The 23,976-nt window shown below is 40.0% G+C and overlaps 1 protein-coding gene across 1 annotated transcript; it reads right to left on the minus strand.

Moving 5' to 3' along the window:
• Positions 1-3,401: 3,401 nt before the first annotated feature.
• Positions 3,402-5,709, minus strand: LOC148009952 (LYR motif protein). Its single transcript, XM_087673163.1, has 3 exons — positions 5,474-5,709; positions 4,176-5,245; positions 3,402-3,962 (listed from the first exon to the last, which is right to left on the minus strand). The coding sequence occupies exons 2-3, from the start codon at positions 5,227-5,229 to the stop codon at positions 3,850-3,852; spliced, it is 1,167 nt and encodes a 388-aa protein (XP_087529289.1). The 5' UTR covers positions 5,230-5,245; positions 5,474-5,709; the 3' UTR covers positions 3,402-3,849.
• Between the last annotated feature and the right edge of the window lie 18,267 nt (positions 5,710-23,976).

Genomic DNA, 23,976 nt, shown 5'->3' on the forward strand with positions numbered 1-23,976 from the left:
ATTGTGCAAGCAAGAAAGCTTCAAGCGAGACTCCTTCCTTCTCTCCCACAATCTTGACACTGAAAGGGTGAACCAACTATTGATTGACATATTGAGGGTCTATTGCAACATAAAATAGCAAGAAAGGCTTAAGAAAAAGCTTTGGTAAAGCTTGAAGAGCCTAATAATAGGACAAAAACATCATTACCAACAAAATGGAGGAGAAGAACATGCTTTTGTAGCAATCACCATCATTCTCTCTCTCTCTCTCTCTCTCTCTCTCTCTCTCTCTCTCTCTCTCTCTCTCTCTCTCTCTCTCTCTCTCTCTCTCTCTCAAGTTGCATCTATACTATAGAAAGCATCAATTTTGGACCATCTCTTCTCAAATCCCCATGGGATCTCTATGGACTAAGGACCATTGATAAAATAGATAAGAACTTATTGGAAACTCCAAAAAATAGCATCAAAATAAGCAAATCAGTCAATCATGACCATACACATCTCCAAAAGACTTATTTCAATTAGTTATACTATCCTTGAACTAATCTAGAAACCTCAAGGCAAGGCTAACAACCTCTACATAAATTATTAGAAGCTCCCATAGCTGCATATTAATGGTGGAGAGAGCTAGATGCTATTGTACTTAGCTTGCATCCCCCTCATAGCCCTAACTCAACCCCGATAGTGCACTTCTAGCCAGTTGTTTTAAGGTAATTTTTTTATTTTGAGGATCCAAGTGGTAAAAATCCATAATTTACATCAATACTCACTCTAGAAATTGTGGATTAATTGAGGTGGATGATATGCATACCCTCTGTAGCATCTACCAGTAGTCAATGAAAGGAAGCATGATCCTATGAGAATTTTGCATCAACAATGGTATACCCAAGTATCATGTGAACATAGCAAAAGCTAAAGCCGTCCCATTTGGAGCAAAGAACATGGTTGCAACCACAAGCACAACCCCACTACTCCCATCGCTACCCTTATATCAAGTGCACAAATTGATCATGTTTAATTGGACAATAATACAATAATCTTAATTATAGAATGAATAATGGTAATTAAGAATTGCAATCCAACACATTTTTTATTAAAACTTAATGCTTTGATTGAATTCTAATAATTGCGATAATTTAAGGTAAATTATTAAGGCAGCTACACATACTTATTAGCAATTGTTATCTTACACTTAAGACTCTTAGAGATAAATTTTGCATCTATATGCACTTTGACTAGGCCAATGCACTTGTCCCAACATGTGGCAAATGAAGTGATACTTCACTCTTATTGCTTGGTCTTTGCATGAAACACATGATTCTTTGCCAACATAATAGCACATTGTGCAATGATGGCATGTCCCCTTCAAGGCCCAAATCTCCCAATAGATTGGTAAATATAGCTTCTTTACATGCCTCTATGGTGACTACATACTCTACCTCAATGGTAGATAATGCCATATATTTTTGCAAATGAGACATTCATGAAATTGCACCACCATACAAGCTATAAACATATCATATGGTTGACTTTTGTTATCAACGTATGATCTTCCTAACTTTTGGATCTCAAAGGTGGTAACCTATTTTGCCACTCTTCGTAGCCTATAAAGATGCATTTTCTTAACTTTGGCTCCAACTCGCTACGCTTCTTTTGTTGGCACATTCACATAAGCGTTAGAACCAAACACTCTTAAATGATGATACAAAGGCTTCTAGCCTACCCAAGCCTCCTCAAGAATGTCATAATTTAATATAATATTGAATAACCTATTTATCAAATGTATACCTTTCACCATAGCTTCAATCCAAAAACCTTGAGTAAAACTAGCATTTGAAATCATACTTAACACCCTTTCATCAATGGTCTTGTTCATGCATTTTAATACATGATTTTGTGTAAGATTACTAGCATTGTAATATTACTAGATAGAATGAGCTCCCCCTTAATGCTATGAGTTTCACAATAAATTTTGAATTTGTGAGATGTATTCTTCACCTATATCAACCTTAAGACACTTTAATCTCTTTCCATATTAATGTTCTACTAGTGCCAAAAATTTATATAAGCAAGACAATGCATCATCCTTCTTAGTCATAGAAAAAGCCTACATTTTTCTACTCACATCATCAATAAATGTAATAAAATAGAATGCCCCTCTAAAGGCCTTGTAGACATAGGTCCATATTAAGTCGCAAGGCTCATTCTTTTTTCTAAGTTCTTGTTGCGGGCCAAATGAGCATCTTCACCATATATACTATGCTCATATAGTAAAAAATCAAAAGATTCAAGGACGATCAAGTAATCCAAATGAGAAAGCCTTTCCGTTCCTTTCACCTTTAACTCACCATTTGGAAGTAAATTACTAATTAAAGGCATCAAATGATACAATCAAAAACACAATAGAAAGATCATCTTCATACTTACATTTTTGTACCTACATTTGGCAAAATATTATGAACTTAAGGTGGGAGACAATACTAGTACCATCCATCTATATTTCAAATAGTCACTTCATCAAGTTCATTTTATTTGAGACAAATATCATTCTCATTTGTTTTGCACTTTTAACATGAGTTGCGCAAGGTGGTTTCATTCACAACTATAAAATAAATTGATTCCACCAAGTTTAATTTGATAGTGTATCACATACATACCTATAAAGTAAAACTAATTTCTTTATACAAATTTAGCCCACACTTCCAAGACATTAGTTCTCTCTGTGTGCAAGTCAAACCCTCATATAATTGAGTTTTGATCACAAGCATCCTCATAAAAACTAAAGCATATACTATCTTTCTTCTAATCTACTACGTGGATCCATCATAATCTATGAGTACTCATTAGTAGTAAACTCTAATATACTTTTCTAAATATCTATTAATTACAATAGTCTTATTAGTATTAATATATGTGGATCTTCATGCTGTTGAATTTGAGTTGTTAATAAAGACACCTAATCTCCATTAAAAGATGCACCATCATGATATTCAACATCAATCCTCAACCGTAGGTAAACTCTAAATAAAAACCCTAAAGCACTTCCCTAATGAAAGAACAATTGTCTAGGCATTGAAACTCTTCATATCCTGCCTACCATAAAGCATTAGACATGTCAAATATCCCTTCTAACTTGTGAAAGTATCATTTCATCTTCCTTAGCTCAAATACAACTTTCCATTAACACTCCACACTTGTTGCTTGGCCTTTTAAAAACCCATATTATGCAATGAAAAGAGCCAGGGCTGAACATCACTTGACAGTGTAATCCATGAATTTAAGTTGGCTTTGCAACAGTGAACTTGTTTGTGACCACCATTCACTCATCCGTGCTTGGGAGTATCAAGGAGTGGCTAAGTGCACTAACATGAGTTCCCCATCATCTACGGTGACTACATGCTCAAGTGCTAGACTTCGCTTGATTTAAATCAAAAGCAAGTCAGTAAAATAGACCCAAATCTTATCAGCATACAGCAGTCTTCTGTATATAGATAACATTTCCCTTCAAAGTCCAGCAACCCTCTCATAAGTCAATGTGTACATCATATGCAAATGTCCACTGCTGCAGTTTTAGAATTCTTTTTACAACCAACATATACAACTGCTACAGCTTTAGAAAATGATTTCTACAATCAAGAGCCTACCATTACGTCAATAATAATCCTTACAACCACAACCAATGAGGTTGTAGCGTCACCTGCATGTTCCCTTAAAAAGGTATCCAAGAATACCTTGAACTAACACAAATGCTTGTAACTCCACCTTAAGCCCAAGCACAAACTGCAGCTGCTCATAGGAATGCACCACGCTCACCATATACAATTGCTAGACCAGTATCTTCTTACTACAAAGTATGGGATCAATGATCTGTCAAAAATGTTTGCCATTTTTTAAACCAGGAAATGATTTACAATCTTGACGTCGCCTGCGCAATCGCTGCTGCATTTTTATGTCACTGGAGCTTGTAGGATCATCCCAGCAGTCTGCAAGTGTCAAATGGCCATTTCCATATGATCTTAGTTGCAGTGTCTACATAAATATGCATAATAGAATATATCTAAAGGCTTGCCTGAAAGATTACACATTAAACCAGTAAGGTACTCGTAACAGGTTGAAAGCTGATCACAACTAAAAAAACAGCTGGCCTATACAACTATAGAATGGAGCAAAGGCTGAGGAGAAATTACTGTCATCACCTTCATCAAACTGAACCCCATTTTTTGTACACAATCCACTTTTGATGCTGTTCTCTCGCCATGGACTCAAAGGCAATTGCTCCCTCTCTTCTTCATCCTGCTCATCAGCAACACCATCATCCTCATAACCAAGCTCACCGTCTCCTCGATAACCAGGTTCACTGCCATAACCAGATTCAAGATTTGGCGTGTCATTTGCAAGCCAGGCATGGTACAGCTCCATACCATCTCGTCTAAGAGCTGCAATCCCCTCACAACTTGAGAAAAAGTCTGAATCCCAGCTGATTCCACCACTCTCTCCATGAAAGAAAAGCTCCCCACTGGAATCTGTCCCTGGCATTGGCGGTATGTCTGAGCAAGTAGCGCAAGCAGCTGAAGCACCCACAGTTAGCGGATCTGATACATAAACCCTAGCCCTCCTAGAGTCGCTGCTCCTACCAGAGCCTGAGCGTGATGACCCACCCTTTCTTCTTCTCTTCCTGGCATGAGAATCCTCCCTCCATCTCCACAAACCTCTGGCCAGGGCTCTAGATAGCTGTTTGTGTTTCTTGCTCCAGCCACTTAAACTAGGAGATAGAGCAGGTACCTTGTCACCATCACTCGAATTAGAGGCCCCATGGCGGCCATTTCTGATGGTGTCCACCATGCTTCCGTTTACCCTTAATATGTCCATGACAGGGATAGAGTCAATAGACATATCAACATCATTGGCTTTCTGATGATGACCAATCAAACTCTGTGCATTTGGCATATCTTTCAAGAGAGTCCAAGGCCACCTGTCTGTGCAAACTGCTTGCTTGAGGCAGCATTTGACAAGGTGCAACGGGGGAAGGCCCAAATCTGCCGTTCTTCCTCTTGCATCCGAGGGACCAGCAGACACAATGGCACATTCAAGGAGCTTGTCGGTGTGATCTATGTCGCATACCCCTTCCATCAAATCTGAATCGGTTGGGATCGAGGCAGGAGGAGGCACAAAGGGGCTCCAGCTGCCGAGGTGCCGCGTGCAGGCATCCAAATTCCGCGGACTGTAGTGCGAGATGGCGCTGCCAGACATGGTCCTTCTTTTCTGTCTGTGGCACAATGCGGAAGCAGGAGACGCTCAGAGAAAACAGGAAGATCCACCGTGCAGAAGTAGGACATCGTCAGAGAAAAACAGGAAGATCCACCGTTAAGACCCGGAGGTCAAAAACAGAGCTAGCCCATGAAAACCGATCTCAGCAACAAGATGAAAAACCTGACTGAGTTACGGAAAAAATGGGGGCACAAATCACAGAGGAAAGGGAGGGAGACAGACTTACAAGATTCAGCTCCACGCACGATCTGCATACTCGGCGCTTGGCCTAGCATTGACAGAAGTCGTTCATGGATAGATGCTGTTACGGTGCAGCCATGGCTGAAGATACGAGAAGCTCTGTCGACAGAAGAACTCCAAGAGCCAAGCAAGGAATATATGAAGGAAAACCACCTATTTTTCTTTTTCCTCGTCAGACAAGTCACGACTCACGGCACTCCAGAATCCTGACAAGACAAGATTAGCAAAGTAGCTGGGAGGCCTGGCGTACGTGATACCAGGAGTGTGGTAAAAACACGGCTGGGGCGACCTTCCAAAGTTCCATGAGGTCGTGAGTTCAAACCTTATAAGCAGCTCTCACTGTTATGTGCCCCACGTGTGGGGCCCGTGGTCATTCCTTTTATCTCATATATATATCTATATCTATATCTATTATAATTTATTTCTATTTCTCATCACATAATCACGTGTGGGGCCCCTGCTCATTCCTTTTATCTCATATATATATATATATATATATCTATATCTATATCTATTATTTCTATTTCTTACCACATAATCTACCAAACCTCACATTCAGACTTACCTACCCAGGGGCCAGCATGGGCCATGGCAATCAGAGTGCGCTTGCCAATGCCATTTTTTGTTGTTTTTCCCCAAAACGAGAGCTTAAGGAGCAGTGCTCGAAATAAATCTTTTTCGAAAAAGTTAGAAAACCTTGAAGTGAGAAGATAAATAGGTTTTCTATCAAAATTTAGAGGTAATGAGACAAAAATACACTAATATTCTCCAAGATCTGTAGGTTTTTTCACCTTCACATTTTATTTTTAAAAGTAAATTTTAAAATTTGAAGGTAGGATTACACTATACCTAGGTTTTTTTCGAGCACTGCTAAGGAGCTTATCTTTCCCCTTTTCTCTAGAATAAACTGAACATCCATTTTTTGCAATTTTTCTAGTAAACAAAAGCATTGGGGTGTTTATTGCGCATGCCACACTCCATAGTGTTTGTTTCGAGTGACATTTTTCTTAGCACTTAAAATTACAAAATATACAAAATAATTTCAATTTTTATCTCCTTTCACTTTAGGTGGGGCATGAACTGATCATGGCACCCCCTCATATATTGACCCCTTCGCCTTTGTAGGCCACAAACAATGAAAAGCCCCTTCTGACCAATCGCTACATGTGGCACCTGCTGTAGAATCTTAATGGCACAAAGAAGCATAGGGTGCCCCTCCTTAGGTCAACGTTATGAAAGAAAGAACTCAACCGGAAGCAATTTAAGGATCTAGATGAGCCCAAGCTAGTTTTGGATGATGTAGTCCAAGGTAAAAGTATTGAAAATTTTGTGTTTATCTTTATGTATTCGGTTAGATGTCTTAATGGGGATGCTCTAAACTATCCTTGCTTTTGTGTTCACTAGTATTCTTGCAAAGCTTAGTTTTACCTTAGTTAAGCCTTTTGTCTACAAATCAAAGCAAGCTACTCGTGAGTGGAAAGAGAGAATCATTGTTTAACTTATGCTATCATCATCCTTGTCATCATTATCAGCTTCTCCTCCACCTCACTCGTCCATTTCCATGCCCATGTCTAGCCACCATCCCATATTGCACCTTCGAAGCATTGCAACCTCTCTCTCTCTCTCTCTCTCTCTCTCTCTCTCTCTCTCTCTCTCTCTCTCTCTCTCTCTCTCTCTCTACATAACTAGTTATTGCTCAACCAGTGTCTTAGGTCACCAAACTTTTTACACAACTTGAATTCTATAAAATATGTTTGAAAATATTAATCAATGCCAATAAGGTTGCACAAGCTTGCACCATTGCAATTCTCTATCCACTTTGGGAGATACTTATTGTGTGAGAGAGAAGAGTGAAGAAGAAGAAGAAGAAGATAGATTGAGCATCTATATCTCGTGTTATCTCCCTTCTGTTGTGCATCAAAATCAATTCCTTTCACTTGCGTAGCAAGTGATCTGCTATCACCTTAATCTTTATTGTGTCAATCACAATGCCATTCTTGGATGCTATTGACCCCAAATGATGTCATCTTTAAACTAGGGGTTAGGTCACTTCTCTAGGGTGGCACCCTATTTGCGTCTTAGGATTTGGAGGATGAAGCTTTAGTTTCTCTACATAAACTTATGGACAATGGAATAGGCTGCCATCACCCTTAACTACCCTAGAAATTGAGCAATTACTAGGAGATGGCACCCTATCATCATCTCCTCCATCAATATGCTATAGTCTTGATCATATAGGTAGGAAGATGATTAGTGTGAGATCACTATTCTATCTCAAGGATTATCTAAAGCTTGTGCTCATGTGGCCAACAATAGCACTCCATGTGGGCATGGAGTGATGAGCAGCAACACAAGTGAGCACAACATCTATGGCCTTAATGAGGACCTAGATATGCTCAATTCAATTTGTAGTGTTCCTCTCCCACCGCAACCCATTAAGTAGGCCCACCAGCCACATCCATGCTACCATGTCAACCCATGCTCACCACATAAGCCATCGAGCACATGAATGTCACCCTCATGTCATGTTCATCAACCTCAGTGAGTTTGCTATATTGGAAATTCCCTCGATGACCCAACTCCCCTACATGACCTTGGAATCTCCTTTTCTTTTATCTAAAATTAAAAAGAAAGAGCATGATTATTTTATCTTTTTTTATCACTCATCAACATCATTGAATTGTTATCCTTCTTCATTTAGTAAGTCTTATGTGTTGGTTTAGACAAGTAGCTAGGTCAAATGGGAAGGCATTTGTGTGCATTCATTGAGCTTACGGGTAATAATCATTGGGATGTTAAAATCCTAATGGATGGAGAACATGCTTACCCCTTGAAGGGATAATACTTTTGAGGTTTACATGTGTGATCTCATGCTTAATTATATCATTTGTTGAGGTGTGTTAATTGATTCTTATTTATTAACAATGATTTTGAATTATATATGTAAACGCCCCGAACAACGTAGTATGCTTAACAATTATGATATTTGCTTGTTTTCGAGATTTAATATAAAAGAGAATGAACACTTAAAGCTGAAAATGAAAATTACTCATAAAATTACACCATAAAAATATAAAAGTAATGGAGACAAGATTGAGGGTTGAAGATGGGCAACCCCCCCCCGAAGGAATGTATTTCTGCTCAACCCAAGTCCCTTAGGGAAGAGCTCAGTTACAATCAACCTGAGAGTGAGAAGAAGTAATTCTCACTCTCACAAGATCATGCAAAGATGTACAAACACACATGCATTATCTATTATGCAATGATAAGAACTGATTTCTTTACAGTATGAGAGAAGAAAAAGGGGAATTCAGCCTTTCTCCATCGTTGATCAGCAGTACAGGGATAGAGCTTGCTTCTTGTAGCTAAAATGGAAGAAAGAGCTCAAGAAGGAGGTGCTGTAATGAATTTACAGGCTTGCGTTCTTGTAAAACAGCAGTGATAGAAGAGGGAATATGGAGGAATTTGATAATGGAGAAGTGGGGGATGATGATGGGGATGGATGGGGCCAGTTTCTGGCTATCTGTGGGTGCTGTACATGAGTTTACAGCAAAGAAAAATGATGTTCAATGAAGAAAAACGAGCTCTTATTTATAGGAGAGGGGAGAGCTAGTACAAAAGGGGAAAGTGGAGTAGCACAAAACAAGTGTCCAGCCACATGTCATGAGATGTGACAAGTGGTGGGACACTTGGAAACTTGTGTGACAAGTGTCTTGATACTTGTCTCTTCTCTATGGCCTTCCTTTTTGGGTTGAATACTGTCAAGAATAGAAACAACCAAATTTAGTAAGCACAGTCAGAGTACAGAACTTACTATTTTTAGAATGACATCCCTATTTTTTAGGACTAGCATTTTTAGGCTAATTCGAGGCTCCTAAAATTTAGGGACCTCCTAAAATTTAGGGATCTCCTAAAATTTAGGGACCCCCCAATATGGGTATCATATGAAAGCTTTTTCCGTGTACATCGCAAAAATGGTATCCGAATCTTCATGTGACTTTCCTATGTAAAGAAATGTGCATTTCAAGCTTTCAGCCCACACATGCACATTATACAAGCATTTCATGATCATGCCATCTTGTTGATTGCAACTGTCTGTTCTGGTGGATCTAGCCCACACTTCAAGGCATCAATCCTTTCTGTGTGCGAGTCTAACCCTGATATGCGTGAGTTCTAGTCACAGGCGCCCAATCGGGTCATATAGGTGGAAGTGTGAACTATCTTTTCTCTAACCCACCGTGTGGGTCCACCATAACCTGTGACCACTCATCAGTGGCCAGCTCCAATGCACTTTTCTTTATATCTAATTAATGCAAAGGAAATAAATTTAATAAATCATTATATAGACAAATTAATGAAAAAGGATACAAATTCTGTTTCTATAGAGTTGTGACAATATATATCCTTATCTTTTACATTTATAATGTTAGCTTGCTCGTGTGATGGCTTATATTATGGTGAGCTTATGCCTCCACATTTATAATAACTAGGTTCTATAGTACTTGCTAAAACACCTCAAAAAGATCTAGTTGTGTTTTTAGCCAAAATTCTAAACTTTGGTATCTCATATGGGGTTTATTTTTCAAAATCATAAATAGTGATATATGTATGCCTCTTCCTAATAGGGTAGCCTCTTCAAGGGTGATATTGTGCATGTTTTAATATTGAATATTTTGCGGTGAATAATGTAGCTTGCTCTACATGTAATCTCTAGGTTGGATAATCTATGCATGATTTGAGTGTTGCCCTAAAGAGCTTATCAAATTGGGCTTGTAATCATGAATGTCCACAACAATGAGTAAGAGTGTTCATGCCTTAGTCTTGTCATTGAGTAGATGTGTTTTTGGTTGTCCACCAACGAATGTGAACCAACTATCTAGTGGACATGTTTAATTGTTGTCCTTAGTATGCCAATGGATAGGTCAAAAAAGTTCAAGGCCATTGTTAAACAAAGATAAAAATTTATCAAAATTGTCCACTATCTTATGCAGCTTTGTGATTGTTAGGTGAAGGTGTATTTTTGTTATGTCAAAATTGAAAAATGAATGAAAATAAGATTGAAAAAATGGTCTCACAAGTCCATTAAGATTTTTTGTTGTTTTTGTTATGTCAAAATTGAAAAATGAATGAAAATAAGATTGAAAAAATGGTCTTACAAGTCCATTAAGATTTTTTGTTGTTTTTCGTGTTTCTTTAAATGCAGGACTATCTATGTCATTTTCATTAAACAAATGACTCTCTCTCTAATGGGTGAAAGTAGCTATAAAACTTTCTCTCTCATCACAATATACACTTGTAACTAGGTAGATGTGTATATCTTTTGATTTGCCTCACATTCCAAACTACACAAAAATTTCAAGTTCTCATTATTTAGGCCATTCTTCAAAGTAGGGTGAATAATGAACAATTTCAATTTTGAATTCGACCTTTCAACAAAAGTTATGTGCATTTCTCACTAGATCTCTACCCATAAACCATGCTTGTTCTTTCTTAGGGACACAATTCAATGTTAAATTTGACCTTTCAACAAAAGTTGTGTGCGTTTCTTCACACAAAGTGTGCTCGTTCTTTCCTTCGGCCACAATTCAATTTTAATTTTTGACCTTTCAAGAAAAGTCATGTGCCTTTCTTATTAGATCTCTCTGCCCTATTATAAACATACAAGTCCGCATTTTGAGCATGATTATTCACATAAAAGAAGTTTGTTATTTTCCTACACCAAATTAATTTTCTTTTTACCTCCATACTAATGCATTGACATCTCATAGAACATATGTACATAAGTGCCTACCAAATTAATATCCCTTTTATATCGATACACAACATTCTTTCATGAAGAGCTACATAAGTTACAATCCTATGACACTTAATAATTTCTATCTATTTCTTTAGTTGAATTATTATTTCTTGATTGAATGAAATCAAGCCATTTATCTTTATTATCTCTTAACAACCCCTCACATTCAAATGTATACCTACTATTTGCACCTGCAAATAAACAAATATAACCCCACATTCAACCAAATAAGTATCATATATATGTGCAAATTTCCAACATAGAACTTGTACAGTAGATGCTTATTGGCTTTGTCGAACTAAATTGTAATATAAATGATAGCTTGGAGCAAAATTTAAAGGGCGCTAATGCCCAGAATACCTTTCAACTTACCCATTACATTTTCAAATCTATCTAAAGAGATAGTGTTTAATTCAAAGAAGTTTTATCCTAATATATTATCACTGCGTAAAATACACATTTGTTTTATATGGGTTAAAGTGTTTACATATCATCCACCACTTGTAGTAGGTACTGGAAGGATTTTAGGTATGTTAAAAGCTCTAGCATTGCCATATGATTATTTTTGCAATTTGCTTTTGCTCATTGTGAGATCATTCTCTCACCTTAATGTAAATCTTTGAACCTTTATCTCTCCTCTTGTTTTGGCCTTATGATTAGATGACCTTGTTCTAATAGGAATGCATAAATACAATTTTTTTCAAAAGAAGAAGCATAGAGACTATTTTTTTCAGCATCTCTTTTTGTTTTATTCAAAATAAAAGATGCAACATGGGTTGATCAATGAGTAATTACAAGGCCATCGAAATATAGGTGCTAGTGATTGACATATTTAGTCAATTACATGCTACATGGCAATGAAAGAGGAGAGAAATACAAAAAGTCCAATGAAAGAGGGAAAACATGAGATAGAAAACCCAAAATGGAATGTTTAGCTCACAAGTCTAAGGAGGTGCAATTATATAGACCATGCAACCTTTAGCCTACATGTGGGGGAAATTATGGAACACATAGAAGCTTCAAAAATGGACACTAAGGCAACTTGTTATAGATGTGTCCTTTCCATACGTTTTCATCCTCGATTTTGCAATTACAATTGAGAGGTTAGGCTTTCTTTGTTTGCATTTTTGGAGTATTAAATCTTTTGTTTGGTTTGCTTGCATCACTGAGATTGGAGTACATGTGAAGATCGTGCAAGGTTAGCTTCTTTTTTAGGTTGGTGAAGGTTAGCTTCTTTTCAAGGTTGGTGTTACTGTTAGAGATGTTTGCCTAAAAAAAAGGGATGAGTCTACAAATGTACACACACGCACACACACACACACACACACACAGCTAGTGACCATGTTTTTTCCAATTTTCATCAATCATCTCAATCCTTATCCATTTCTAGAAATCGTAACTACCATCTCATATGCAATGTTTGTAGAAGACAAGATTATATAGAAAGATATCGTCACTACCATCTCATATGCAATGTATGTAGAAGACGATCATATAGAAAGATATCGTCACTACCATCTCATATGCAATGTTTGTAGAAGACAATATCATATAGAAAGATATTGTCGACAAAGAGACAAATTTAACAAAAATCACTCAAGAGGGCAAGCTCACTTGGTTAGCATTGGAAACTATGACATAGAAGATCAATTAGACACCATCATTGTCCTAGCTACAAGTATCTGGGTACCTCATCAAGACTCCAATGAAGAATATACCTAGTTCCTAGACTCTGGAGCTACTCATCATATGACATTCCAAAAAGAATGGTTGATGAATTTCAAGGAAATGTCTTCTCCACTCAATATAGCCATGGGGAAAAATAGTATCCAGCAATCTAAAGGATACAGTACCATTCAAGTGGAGCTTCCATCCAACCACATCATTAAGGTATACAAAGTTTATTATGTTCCAAATCTCAAGAATAATCGTCTCAGCATCAATGAGCTCACTTCTCAAGCCTCTCTCACTACTCACTTCTTTAAGGATCACTATATCCTCCACCTACTTTCACCTTCTCTCACACTCACTTGTAGGTAGCGTTTACACTCTTGGTTACTCAATTCTTAAACCTTCTGCTAATGCTTCCACTAATTCCACCTCACTCTCAAGCTCATCTCAAGACTTTCTTTTATGGCACTTTTGACTTGGTCATATCTCTCAATAGGTCCTCCAACAACTTGTCCACAAAAAGCTTGTCATGGGCATCCCATCATCTCTCTCTCAACTTCCCTTTTGTCAAGCTTATGCTCTAAGCAAAGGCACACACCTTCCTTACTCTAAATCTCACTCGGTTACATCTCAACACCCTCAACTAGTACATTCCAACATTTGTAATCTTATCAATCTCGCATCTCTCACAGGAGCAAAATATTTCATGGGGCTAATAGATTATTATTTTAGATATACTATTGTATATTTTCTAGCAACACTACAAGATATAGACCTTATACCGATGTTTAAAGCGACGAAAATGCAAATAACAAAATTTGCCCCCGTCGTCGCAAAAAGCGTCATTATTGGCGATGCCATAGAACAGTCGGTATCACCGTCGCTATCAGCATCAGTATTGGCGTCGGTATCACTGCGACGCTGATACCGACGCCAATACCGACGCTGATAGCGATGGTTTGCGACGTATATAACGTCGCGAGCAGTAAAATTTGCGACGCTAATAGCGACGGTAACCTATCGCACTGAAGTAGATCTAGCAGAGCGCCCTGACGAAGACCGAGACAACTCTTGGTCTGCCATCTCTCTGAATCTCGCGATCTGGTTTGGAGACATGCGTGTAAAGATGTCATGCAACTCCTCATCGCTCATCCCTCGACTCATCCTGAAAATGTCACCTACACAGACAAAAAATGATGTTAGAATAATCAATTTAAATTATACAAAGCACAGTAATATAAATCAGTTAAAAAAAATCTCACTTAAAATACATATCTTATGTACCCTTATAAGCGATTGGCCAATGAATTGAGTAAGTGGATGCTCCAAGTATGAAGTATCCTATGGTCCCATGTTAATCTCCTGACACAACTCTGCACACACTGGAAGGTCGATAGACATGTCACCACAAAAGAATGAGTCCACCTCATTCTCAAAGAATTCTTGGACTTCTATATTTCCATCATTGTTAGCTGATGCTGGCTCCAAGCTTTCGACGGCCTCCACCCCTTGCAATATCGACCCCTCTATTTGCATATTATCTTTATCTATGCTCGGAACATCACTTTGATCATATACTCTCGCACTTCGGGGAGTTGAAGGCATAACATACCACCATCGAGGTTGTCGGGGGTTTGGATAGAAGATTACCTGTTCACAAGCATGTACAAGAAAGTTCAAACCATTGTGACATAAACCATGCCGTAATACAATTAGCAAGCAAATGAGCCCATGCACCTGTTGACAATGGGCCGACAACACAAAGGTGTCGCGCAAATCCGTCCATTTTTTTTTGGAATCTATTTCGAGAAATCCAGATGGACCTCATCGAATTGTTGCTCCCGCTCCTCTAAGTACCACTTTGAACCATTGCACATCGAATAGTATCATGGAGAAGCTACGGTAATCCACCGTAACAATACTTTGCAAGTTCCCAAAATACTCCATCTCTTCCACAACCGTGTTTGGATCCGTTGCTTGTCGTCGGCTCTCTTGCTCGAACCTTGCCATGATACCACAGTCCATTGTGGAGCGCATTTTGTCAATACGCTCCATGCGAAAATGCTGTCGTCCGCGCGACCATGTTGCACTATATATTTTGTACTGTACATTGAAACACTCAAATTAGATGTCGCATATAAAATTTAGATATGACAGATTCTAAACCCCTCATCACCTTTGGACTACATCCCCTCGAGAATTCCCACTCCTCCATTGAGACCTCTATCCCTTCTCGAGACGCTGCAGTCAAAGCTCCATGCAACCATTGTGTTGACATGAACCGCGGCATCTCCTCCATGCCTTCGGGATATCGAATTGGTCGATGACGCGTACTACATCGGAATTTAGCTCGCACTTCCTCTCGATCTTGCCTAGAGATCTGGTACTTGGCGAGCCACGTCTCCATAGAGGTATGGTGCAACATACAAAAGCGATTCACCTTCTCTTCCATTGAGGCGTCCATTTTTTTTTCTACCCCATTTCCAACCACCACATCTCTAGTTAGTCTATCATCGTCCTTCAGCGACCATAGCATTTCATTGTCTGGTTCCACCGTTGGTAGCCATTGTGAAATATGCACTAGCGCCTCAGACACCAACCAACCTTCAACCATGCTACCTTCTGGCCGAGCTCGTTGTCGCACAAAGCCTTTCAGGGTTTTCATGAAGCGCTCCAAGAAGAACATCCATCGCGTATGGACAGGTCCAGCAATCTCCACTTCATCTACAAGATGCACAAGAAGGTGGATTTGTATCGTGAGCATGCTGGTGGGCAGGTATTTCTCAAAGAGACAGATTGTCTCCACTGCTCCCCGCCTCGCGGATTCAATAGAGGACGTCTTAATCTCCTTCTATGAGATCCATTGCACCAAAGTCGACAACCTGTAAATGGCCCTATGTATTTATGGAGTAAGACATCCTGCGATCGCGATTGGTAGTACAAACTGCCACAAATGAGAAAGCGTTATGAATAATGGCTACATTCCAAATAGCAAAATGCCCACGCCAATTACAATCATTTCGTAGTACAAACCTGACATATTTTATGCCAGTCATGGGATTTTAGCCTGATAATTGGTCGTCTTTAGAAAATGCAGACCTGAGAGAACGCATCATACCCGTCGGAGTGCAGATAGATTTGATTACTTGCTTCACAATGCGCTCTTCTTTAGTGGACAAAACCCAAGGAGCACAAGGAAGCTGCATGTGACCATCAGCACTTGACTGCGGCCAAAGCACCTCCATCTTACCTACCTCCTTCAAATCCATTTGTGCCCCTATAGTGTCTCTCTTTCCTGTGATGTGGTCCCATAGCAAGCTGCCTATATTCTTGAAAATATGCATGGGATCCAACAAGTGGTTGACCTGTAAGTGGGTCCAATATGGCAACTCATAGAAAACTGAGAACCGCCGCATTCCATTTGGATGTGATTCCGCGTGGACCATTTTCAGCTCATACCAGCTTGCGGCGTTCATATATGTTGGAGGTCGTCCAAGGAAACCTTCCCTGAGTTCATGATCCTCTGGCAAGAAAGCAGCGTGTCCTTGATATACCATCTTCTTCATGGTTCGTGACCTTCGGGAGTCTAACTGTGGCCCGCACAATGGACATGCATGATAACCTGAGGTAACCAGACCTGTTCCAATACCACAACCTAGTGAATACTTGCTTGAACGAGATAAAATATAGATATTACCAGCGAGAACGGAGGCCTGCTCACCTGAGCACTCTCCGAATCCCGAAAAGTCATGCATCGTCCACATGAGAATGGCTCGAATATTGGCTGACCGCCGACCATCGCACCTGCTCATATCTTGCACGGTGAGCCCCTCCTCCCACAAAATCTTAAGCTCATCGACTAATGGACGAAGATACATGTCCATATTTTTAACTTTGTAGTGGCCGGGGACAAGCAAGCTAAGGATGAGATGTCCTTTCTTCGTAGAAAGCCATGGAGGGATATTGTAGTTGACAAGGACTATAGGCCACACACTGTAAGAAGTTGAGCGCAGACTGAATGGGTTCGCGCAATCCATTGCAAGACCGAGCCGAAGATTCCTTGGCTCTCCGGCAAAGCCTGGGAAGGTAGAGTCAATGTGGCTCCATGCGCGTGAATCCACTGATATTCGTTGAACTCCATCCGTGGACCTATTCTGCGCATGCCACGTTGTCAAGCTCGCCATGCCGGACGTAGAAACATGTGGTTTATGCGGGGGATAAGCGAAAAGTGTCTGAGAACTTTTTGAGAGATGGTTTGCCCTTGCAAGTCCTGTCGATACCTGTGAGCACCACACTTTGGACATGTCTCCATAGTCTCGTATTCTCCTCGAAATAGTATGCAATCGTTGATACATGCATGGATGTTATTGTAGTCCATGCTAAGCTTCTGTAAAACATATTGTGCATCATCACAAGACTCAGGGATGGTATTTGCAGGTGGTAATATATGATATTTCAATAACCTCAAAAAAATCATAAAACACCTTGAAAAAACACAAATGTTTGTAATAATAGTGCCGAAAAAAATTTTCAATGAAGCATATGTACAAGGTACCTGAACAACTCGGTCACACTCGTATTGCTCCACCCGTATTTTGCTTGCACACTTAAGAGTGCAAGCAGTGTCTTCAGCCAAGATACTTAGCACCCATCATATAATGGTATGGATGCTTCCTCTCTTAGTGGATCAAAAGTCTCGACATCCATGGGAATCAATGCATCGATCATTGCCTCCATCTCAGGCTCCAAGATTGTAGGTAGGTCTGGAAGGTTGCCTGTCTCCTCTGGCATTGACGGTATAAATTGGCCTTGCGAGTGGTGGATTGGCTCCTGCACTCCATCCATCGCACGCCCACATACTCTTTCAATTGGCCGCAAAGGGTGCACTCCCCCTTGGGATGAGACATCACCTCCCTGGATAGAAAATTTGCTAGCGAGACCCAATCTTATTGTATATGGTATTCAATTAGCTTGCGAGTACAATGCATGATTGATATTAACTTCAAATTACCGTTTGCTGAAAATCCGCAATCGCCTGATCAATGATCTTAGATTGAAACTCGCCAAATCGTCGTACGTGTTCTATAGACAATCGGCGTTTTCGTTTAATTGCCAGCTTGCATTGAGAGCAAGGACATGGGACACATTGATTAAGATACGCCTCGTGATCTTGAACAACAGGACCTTCTTCGTTTTCCATTTTGTCTACATTACAACAAACAATTTGTTTTTGTTATCATTCTTTTCTTTTCTTAGATTGTTATCCTCTCCTTCCATCTCTCTCTTTTTCTATGACCTATCATATAGTATCATAGAACACTAGTATTTAGTACCTAGTACTCAGTACCTAGCACATAATATTTCGTTTTCTCTCTTCCTCTCCCTCTCTCATTTCCTCTCCCTCCCTCGCCCTCACCCTCTCTTTCTCTCTTTCCCTATTAGGTTTAATGATTTTTCTCTATTTTTCTCTCTCCTCTCTCTCTCTCATTTCCTTTTCTCTCTCCTCTCCCTCTCTCATTTTCCTTTCTCTCTTTCTCTCCCTCTCTCATTTCATGTCCCTCCCTCACTATGACCCTCTCTTTCTCCCTTTCTCTATTAGATTTAATGATTTTTTTCTCTTTTTCTCTCTCCTCTCCCTCTCTCATTTTTTCTCTCTCCTCTTCCTCTCTCTTTTCCCTTTCTCCCTTTCTCCCCCTCTCTCATTTCCTCTCCCTCCCTCACCCTAACCCTCTCTTTCTCTCTCCTCTCTTTTTCTATTTCATTCCTTTTCTCTCTCCTCTCCCTCTCATTCCTCTCTCTCCCTCTCTCTTTTTCTCTCTTCTCTCTCTCTCTCTCATTCCTCTCCCTTCCTCGCCCTCTCTCATTCCTTTTTCTCTCTCCTCTCCCTATCTCATTTCCCTTTCTTTCTTTCTCTCCCTCTCCCATTTCTTCTCCCTCCCTCACCATGACTCTCTCTTTCTCTATTTTTCCATTAGGTTTAATGATCTTTCTCTCTTTTTCTCTCTCCTCTCTCTCTCATTTCTTTTTCTCTCTCGTCTCCCTCTCTTTTTTCCTTTTCTCTCTTCCTCTCCCTCTCTCATTTCCTCTCCCTCCCTTGCCCTCACCCTTACCCACACCCTCTCTTTCTCTATTTGCCTATGTTTAACATCTTATCTCTTTTTCTCTCTCCTCTCATTCTCTTTTTTCTCTCTCTCCTCTCCCTCTCTCATTTCCTTTTGCTCTCTTCCTCTCCTTCTCTCATTTCTTCTCCCTCCCTCTCCCTCTCTCATTTCCCTATTATGTTTTCGTCTCCCTCTCCCTCTCCCTCTCCCTCTCCCTCTCCCTCTCTCATTCCCTCTCTCTCTTCCTCCCTCTCCCTCTCCCTCTCTCATTTCCTCCCCCTCCCTCTCTTTAATTTTCCTCTCTTTCTCCCTCTCCCTCTCCCTCATTTCTTCTCCCTCTCTCATTATATACAAATTATACAAAAAATAAATAAAAAAGAGAGAGAATACACTCTCCCTTCCTCTCGTTCTCTCATTTCATCCCCCTCCCTCTTCCATTTCCTCCCTCTCCCTCTCCCTCTCTTTCTCTCTCTCTCCCTCCCTCCCCTCCCTCTCCCTCCTCCCTCCTCCCTCCCTCTCCCTTTCCCTCTCTTTCTCTCTCATTTCCTCTGCCTCTCTCAATATATATACACAAATCATATAAACAAAAGTAAAAGAGAGAGAGAATACACTCTCCCTCCCTCTCCCTCTCTCATTTCCTCCCTATCCCTTTCCCTCTCCCTCTCCCTCTCTTTCTCTCCTCTCTCATTTCCTCCCCCCTCCCTCTCCCTCTCCCTCTCTTTCTCTTTCTCTTTCTCTTTCTCTTTTTCTCCCTCTCTCATTTCCTCTTCCCTCCCTCTCCCTCTCTTTCTCTCTCTCTTTCTCTCTCCCTCTCTCATTCCCTCTCCCTCTCCCTCTCCCATTTCCTCCCCCTCCCCCTCTTTAATTTCCCTCTCTTTCTCCCTCTCCCTCTCCCTCATTTCTTCTCCCTCTCTCATTATATAGAAATTATACAAAAAATAAATAAAAAAGAGAGAGAATACACTCTCCCTCCCTCTCGTTCTCTCATTTCATCCCCCTCCCTCTTCCATTTCCTCCCTCCCCCTCCCCCTCCCTCTCCCTCTCCCTCTCCCACCCTCCCCCTCGCTCTCGCATTTCCTCCCTCTCCCTCTCCCTCTCTTTCTCTCTCATTGCCTCTCCCTCTCTCAATATATATAAACAAATCATATAAGCAAAAGTAAAAGAGAGAGAGAATGCATTCTCCCTCCCTCTCCCTCTCTCATTTCCTCCCCATCCCTCTCCCTCTCCCTCTCCCTCTCCCTCTCTCTCTCTCTCTTTCTCTCCCTCTCTCATTTCCTCCCCCCTCCCTCTCCCTCTCCCTCTCCCTCTCCCTCTCCCTCTCCCTCTCCCTCTCCCTCTCCCCCTCTTTCTCTCTCTCATTTCCTCCCCCCTCCCCCTCCCTCTCCCTCTCCCTCTCCCTCTCCCTCTCCCTCTCCCCCTCTTTCTCTCTCTTTCTCTCCCCCTCTCTTTCTCTTTCTCTCCCTCCCTTTCCCTCTCCCTCTCCCTCTCCCTCTCTTTCTCTCTCATTTCCTCTCCTAAACAAGCAAAAGAAGGAGAGAATTAAACCCTAAACAAGCAAAAGAAGGAGAGAATGGACTCACTGATGAGATATGGCGAGGGTTTGGCAGCTCCTCTTCGCGATGAAGGCTCCTCCTCTCCTTCACGAATGGTGGCGGCGGCAAGCCTTCTTCCTCTCCCTCTCTCACCCTATGCAAGACGGTTGCTCTCTCTCTCTCGCTCTCCCTCTCGAAACGTTTGACAAAAATGCGCGAAATGAACCGCACTCGGGTTTCGGCTTGTTTTTTTTCCCTGTGAGGCGTCGCTATTTGTGTCGCAAATGCGATGCAAATAGCGACGCAAATAGTGACCCACTATTCCTGCGTCGCTACACGTTACAATCCTTGTAGTGCAAGGAAGTCACGTGTTTTCAAAGTTTTAAGAATACAAAGAAGTAGTGGAGAATAAGCACAAGTTACAAATTGAGGATCTATTAATGGGTAATGGAGGAGAGTACACCTCCAATGAGTTTCAAGATTATTGCAAAGCCTTTGGAATTCACATGGGCTTACCATATTGTATCATCCACAATAAAATCGAGTTGCTGAACAAAAGAACTGCACTTTGTTAAATGTAATAAGAGCTATGATATTAGTGGTGCATCTTGACAAAAAACATTGGAAAGAAGCAATTGCCACTGCAATTTATTTCCAAAACGTGTTGTACTCTACTTCCCTTTACAATCACACTCCCTACTATGAATTATGGTTTTTTGGCCACCCTCCTGACTTATCACATCTCAAGATATTTGGATGCATAGCCTTTCTAGTCAATACCAACCACAAATCTAAATTTTCACCTAGATCCACATAGCTTGTCTTCAATGGATATGGTGAGCCTTATGGCCACAAAGCCCACATATTTTTTGATCTTGACAATAAAGTCTTCACCTATTGTGGTTAGAGATTTTGTTAAATGTAACAAGAGCTATGATATTAGTGGTGCATCTTGACAAAGAACATTGGAAAGAAGCAATTGCTATTGCAATTTATTTCCAAAACATGTTGTACTCTACTTCCTTTTACAATCACTCTCCCTACTATGAATTATGGTTTGGCCACCCTCCTGACTTATCACATCTCAAGATATTTGGATGCATAGCCTTTCTAGTCAATACCAACCACAAATCAAAAATTTCACCTAGATCCACATAGCTTGTCTTCACTGGATATGGTGAGCCTTATGGCCACAAAGCCTACATATTTTTTTATCCTGATAATAAAGGCTTCATCTATGCTGGTCAGAGTGCAATATTTCATGAACGAAATATCTTCCTGACATCCTTAGCCACCCTCATGTGGTACACCTATAAAAAACCATCTGTATAACATGCATTCAAAGGATATTAAGAAATACCCTTTCTTTACATGCTATAAGGCCATAATATTATCACTTTTACTTTACTAAACTTACATATTGTTTTTAAATTGTAAGTTTAAAAATTCATTTTATAAATGTAAACGTGTAAATTTTACTAAATAAAATATCCTTTCTTTTGAATTCACATGGTATCTTACATGTTTTATAAGCTGTACCCCTTGGCTAGCTACCACTCATTCTCAGTCTCTTACCCTCTATCTAGTTGCACCCTTGAATCCACCACATCCCCATTCTCATGCATTAACCACCACACTTCAAATACTAGGTCATACGCATCCTCTTTTGATTTCGATATTCCATCCACTCCCAATGCACTTATCACATATGAAAAACCTCTTACACATGTCCAAGATACCTTAATGCCTCCTCTTCAAAGGTTTATTAAGGGACAAAACAAAAGTAATTCACCTTCTAGGTCACATGCCAATTCATGACTTGCAAATAAGCATAAGCATGGATATGGTGAGCAAATTTGAGTGCCTACATCAAACAAGTCTTCTCCTCTTCATTCTCTTATGACAATCCTCCTCACTCTTCTCAGCCTAAAGCAAACTATTATCATCATTATTCTAAGCTTGTAGAAAGCTTAAACTAGCCTAGCCAAGCACCATTAATGGTTCCATGACAACAACGTGAACAAGCTACATTTTTACCTCCCTCCACGACTGCTGCTCCTACTCACTATCAGCTCCTTCCTTACCTCAATTTCACTCCTCTAAAGATTGTCATGGAAGCTCAAAAGCTAAATACTCCTACATCTCTCCATTCCAACTTAGCAGATAGTAACCCATAAAAGGCACCTATATTAGCAAGACAAATAGGACATGATACACTTAGAACTCCCTCTATTGATCCATCTTTACTGTGTCCATCTCCAGAGAGGTTATCTTCATTGCCTTCAACTCCCAATAACCTCCACTTATCATCTTCAACTCCTAAAGCACTCATTTCAGGACCAACACAAGTAATCTAAGAAGCAAAGAGACTTCCTCCTCTGTAAGATTTCTTCAAAGCTCATTGTTACCAACATCCATTCTCCTTCACCCATTTCCTCTTCTAAACCCATTACTACTTTTAGTTCATATGACTCCAATGAAGATGAAGTGTTGTCAATACCCAATCCATGCTTCAACAACTTGGATGATCTTTCAATCCAAGCTGATATTGCAGTTGGCCAAGCAAGAGATCCGCTTCATGCTAGCATTCATGAGCAACCAATATGTCCTTTAGTCACGCAAGTAGTTTGAAGTAATGAAGCTCATTATTGGCAAGTTACCATGATTGAAGAATAAAAGGCTCTCCTTCAAAATCACACTTAGACATTGGTCCCTGTCCCTCATGCACAGTTAACAATTAGTTGCAAATGGGTTCTTTGCAAGAAGTTCAAACCAAATGGTACAATTGACAAGTACAAATCCTACTTAGTAGCTTGAGGTTTTGAAGAGATAGAAGGCCTACATTATGGAAGTAACTTCTCTCTAGTGTTATCCATGACATCTTTATAGGTACTTGTTTCCATGGCTACTTACTTCCAATTGCTTTTGCATCATGTAAATGTTAAGATGGCATTTCTCCATGGTCATTAAAAGAAGAAATTTACATGTCCCAACCTCACTTTGCGGATCTGAAATATCGTAACCATGTCTATATTCTCAATAAAGCTCTATATGGTTTAAAACAAGCACCCAAACAATGGTATACTCGAGTATATTCTCATTTAGTATACCATGGTTTTTGAAGGCTAAACATAGATCATAACATTTATGTCCTCATATAAGGCAATACAATCATCATCCTAGGGCTTTATGTTGATGATATTCCTTAGCTAATTGATCTAATGTAATGTCAAAAGCTACATCCACCATCTCCTCATGTCACAATTTGCAATTACCAACAACTATGGTCCTAAGCATTAGTGTCTTGGCATTGAAATAGATCAATCCCCTATATTCATTAGAATGTATCAACATACAGATATCCAAAATATCCTCTTCTGCTACTCCA

This window comes from Lygodium microphyllum, chromosome 30, assembly GCF_053477565.2.
Source record: "Lygodium microphyllum isolate KBCC chromosome 30, Lygodium_microphyllum_v1.1.10, whole genome shotgun sequence".
Classification (NCBI taxonomy): domain Eukaryota; kingdom Viridiplantae; phylum Streptophyta; class Polypodiopsida; order Schizaeales; family Lygodiaceae; genus Lygodium; species Lygodium microphyllum.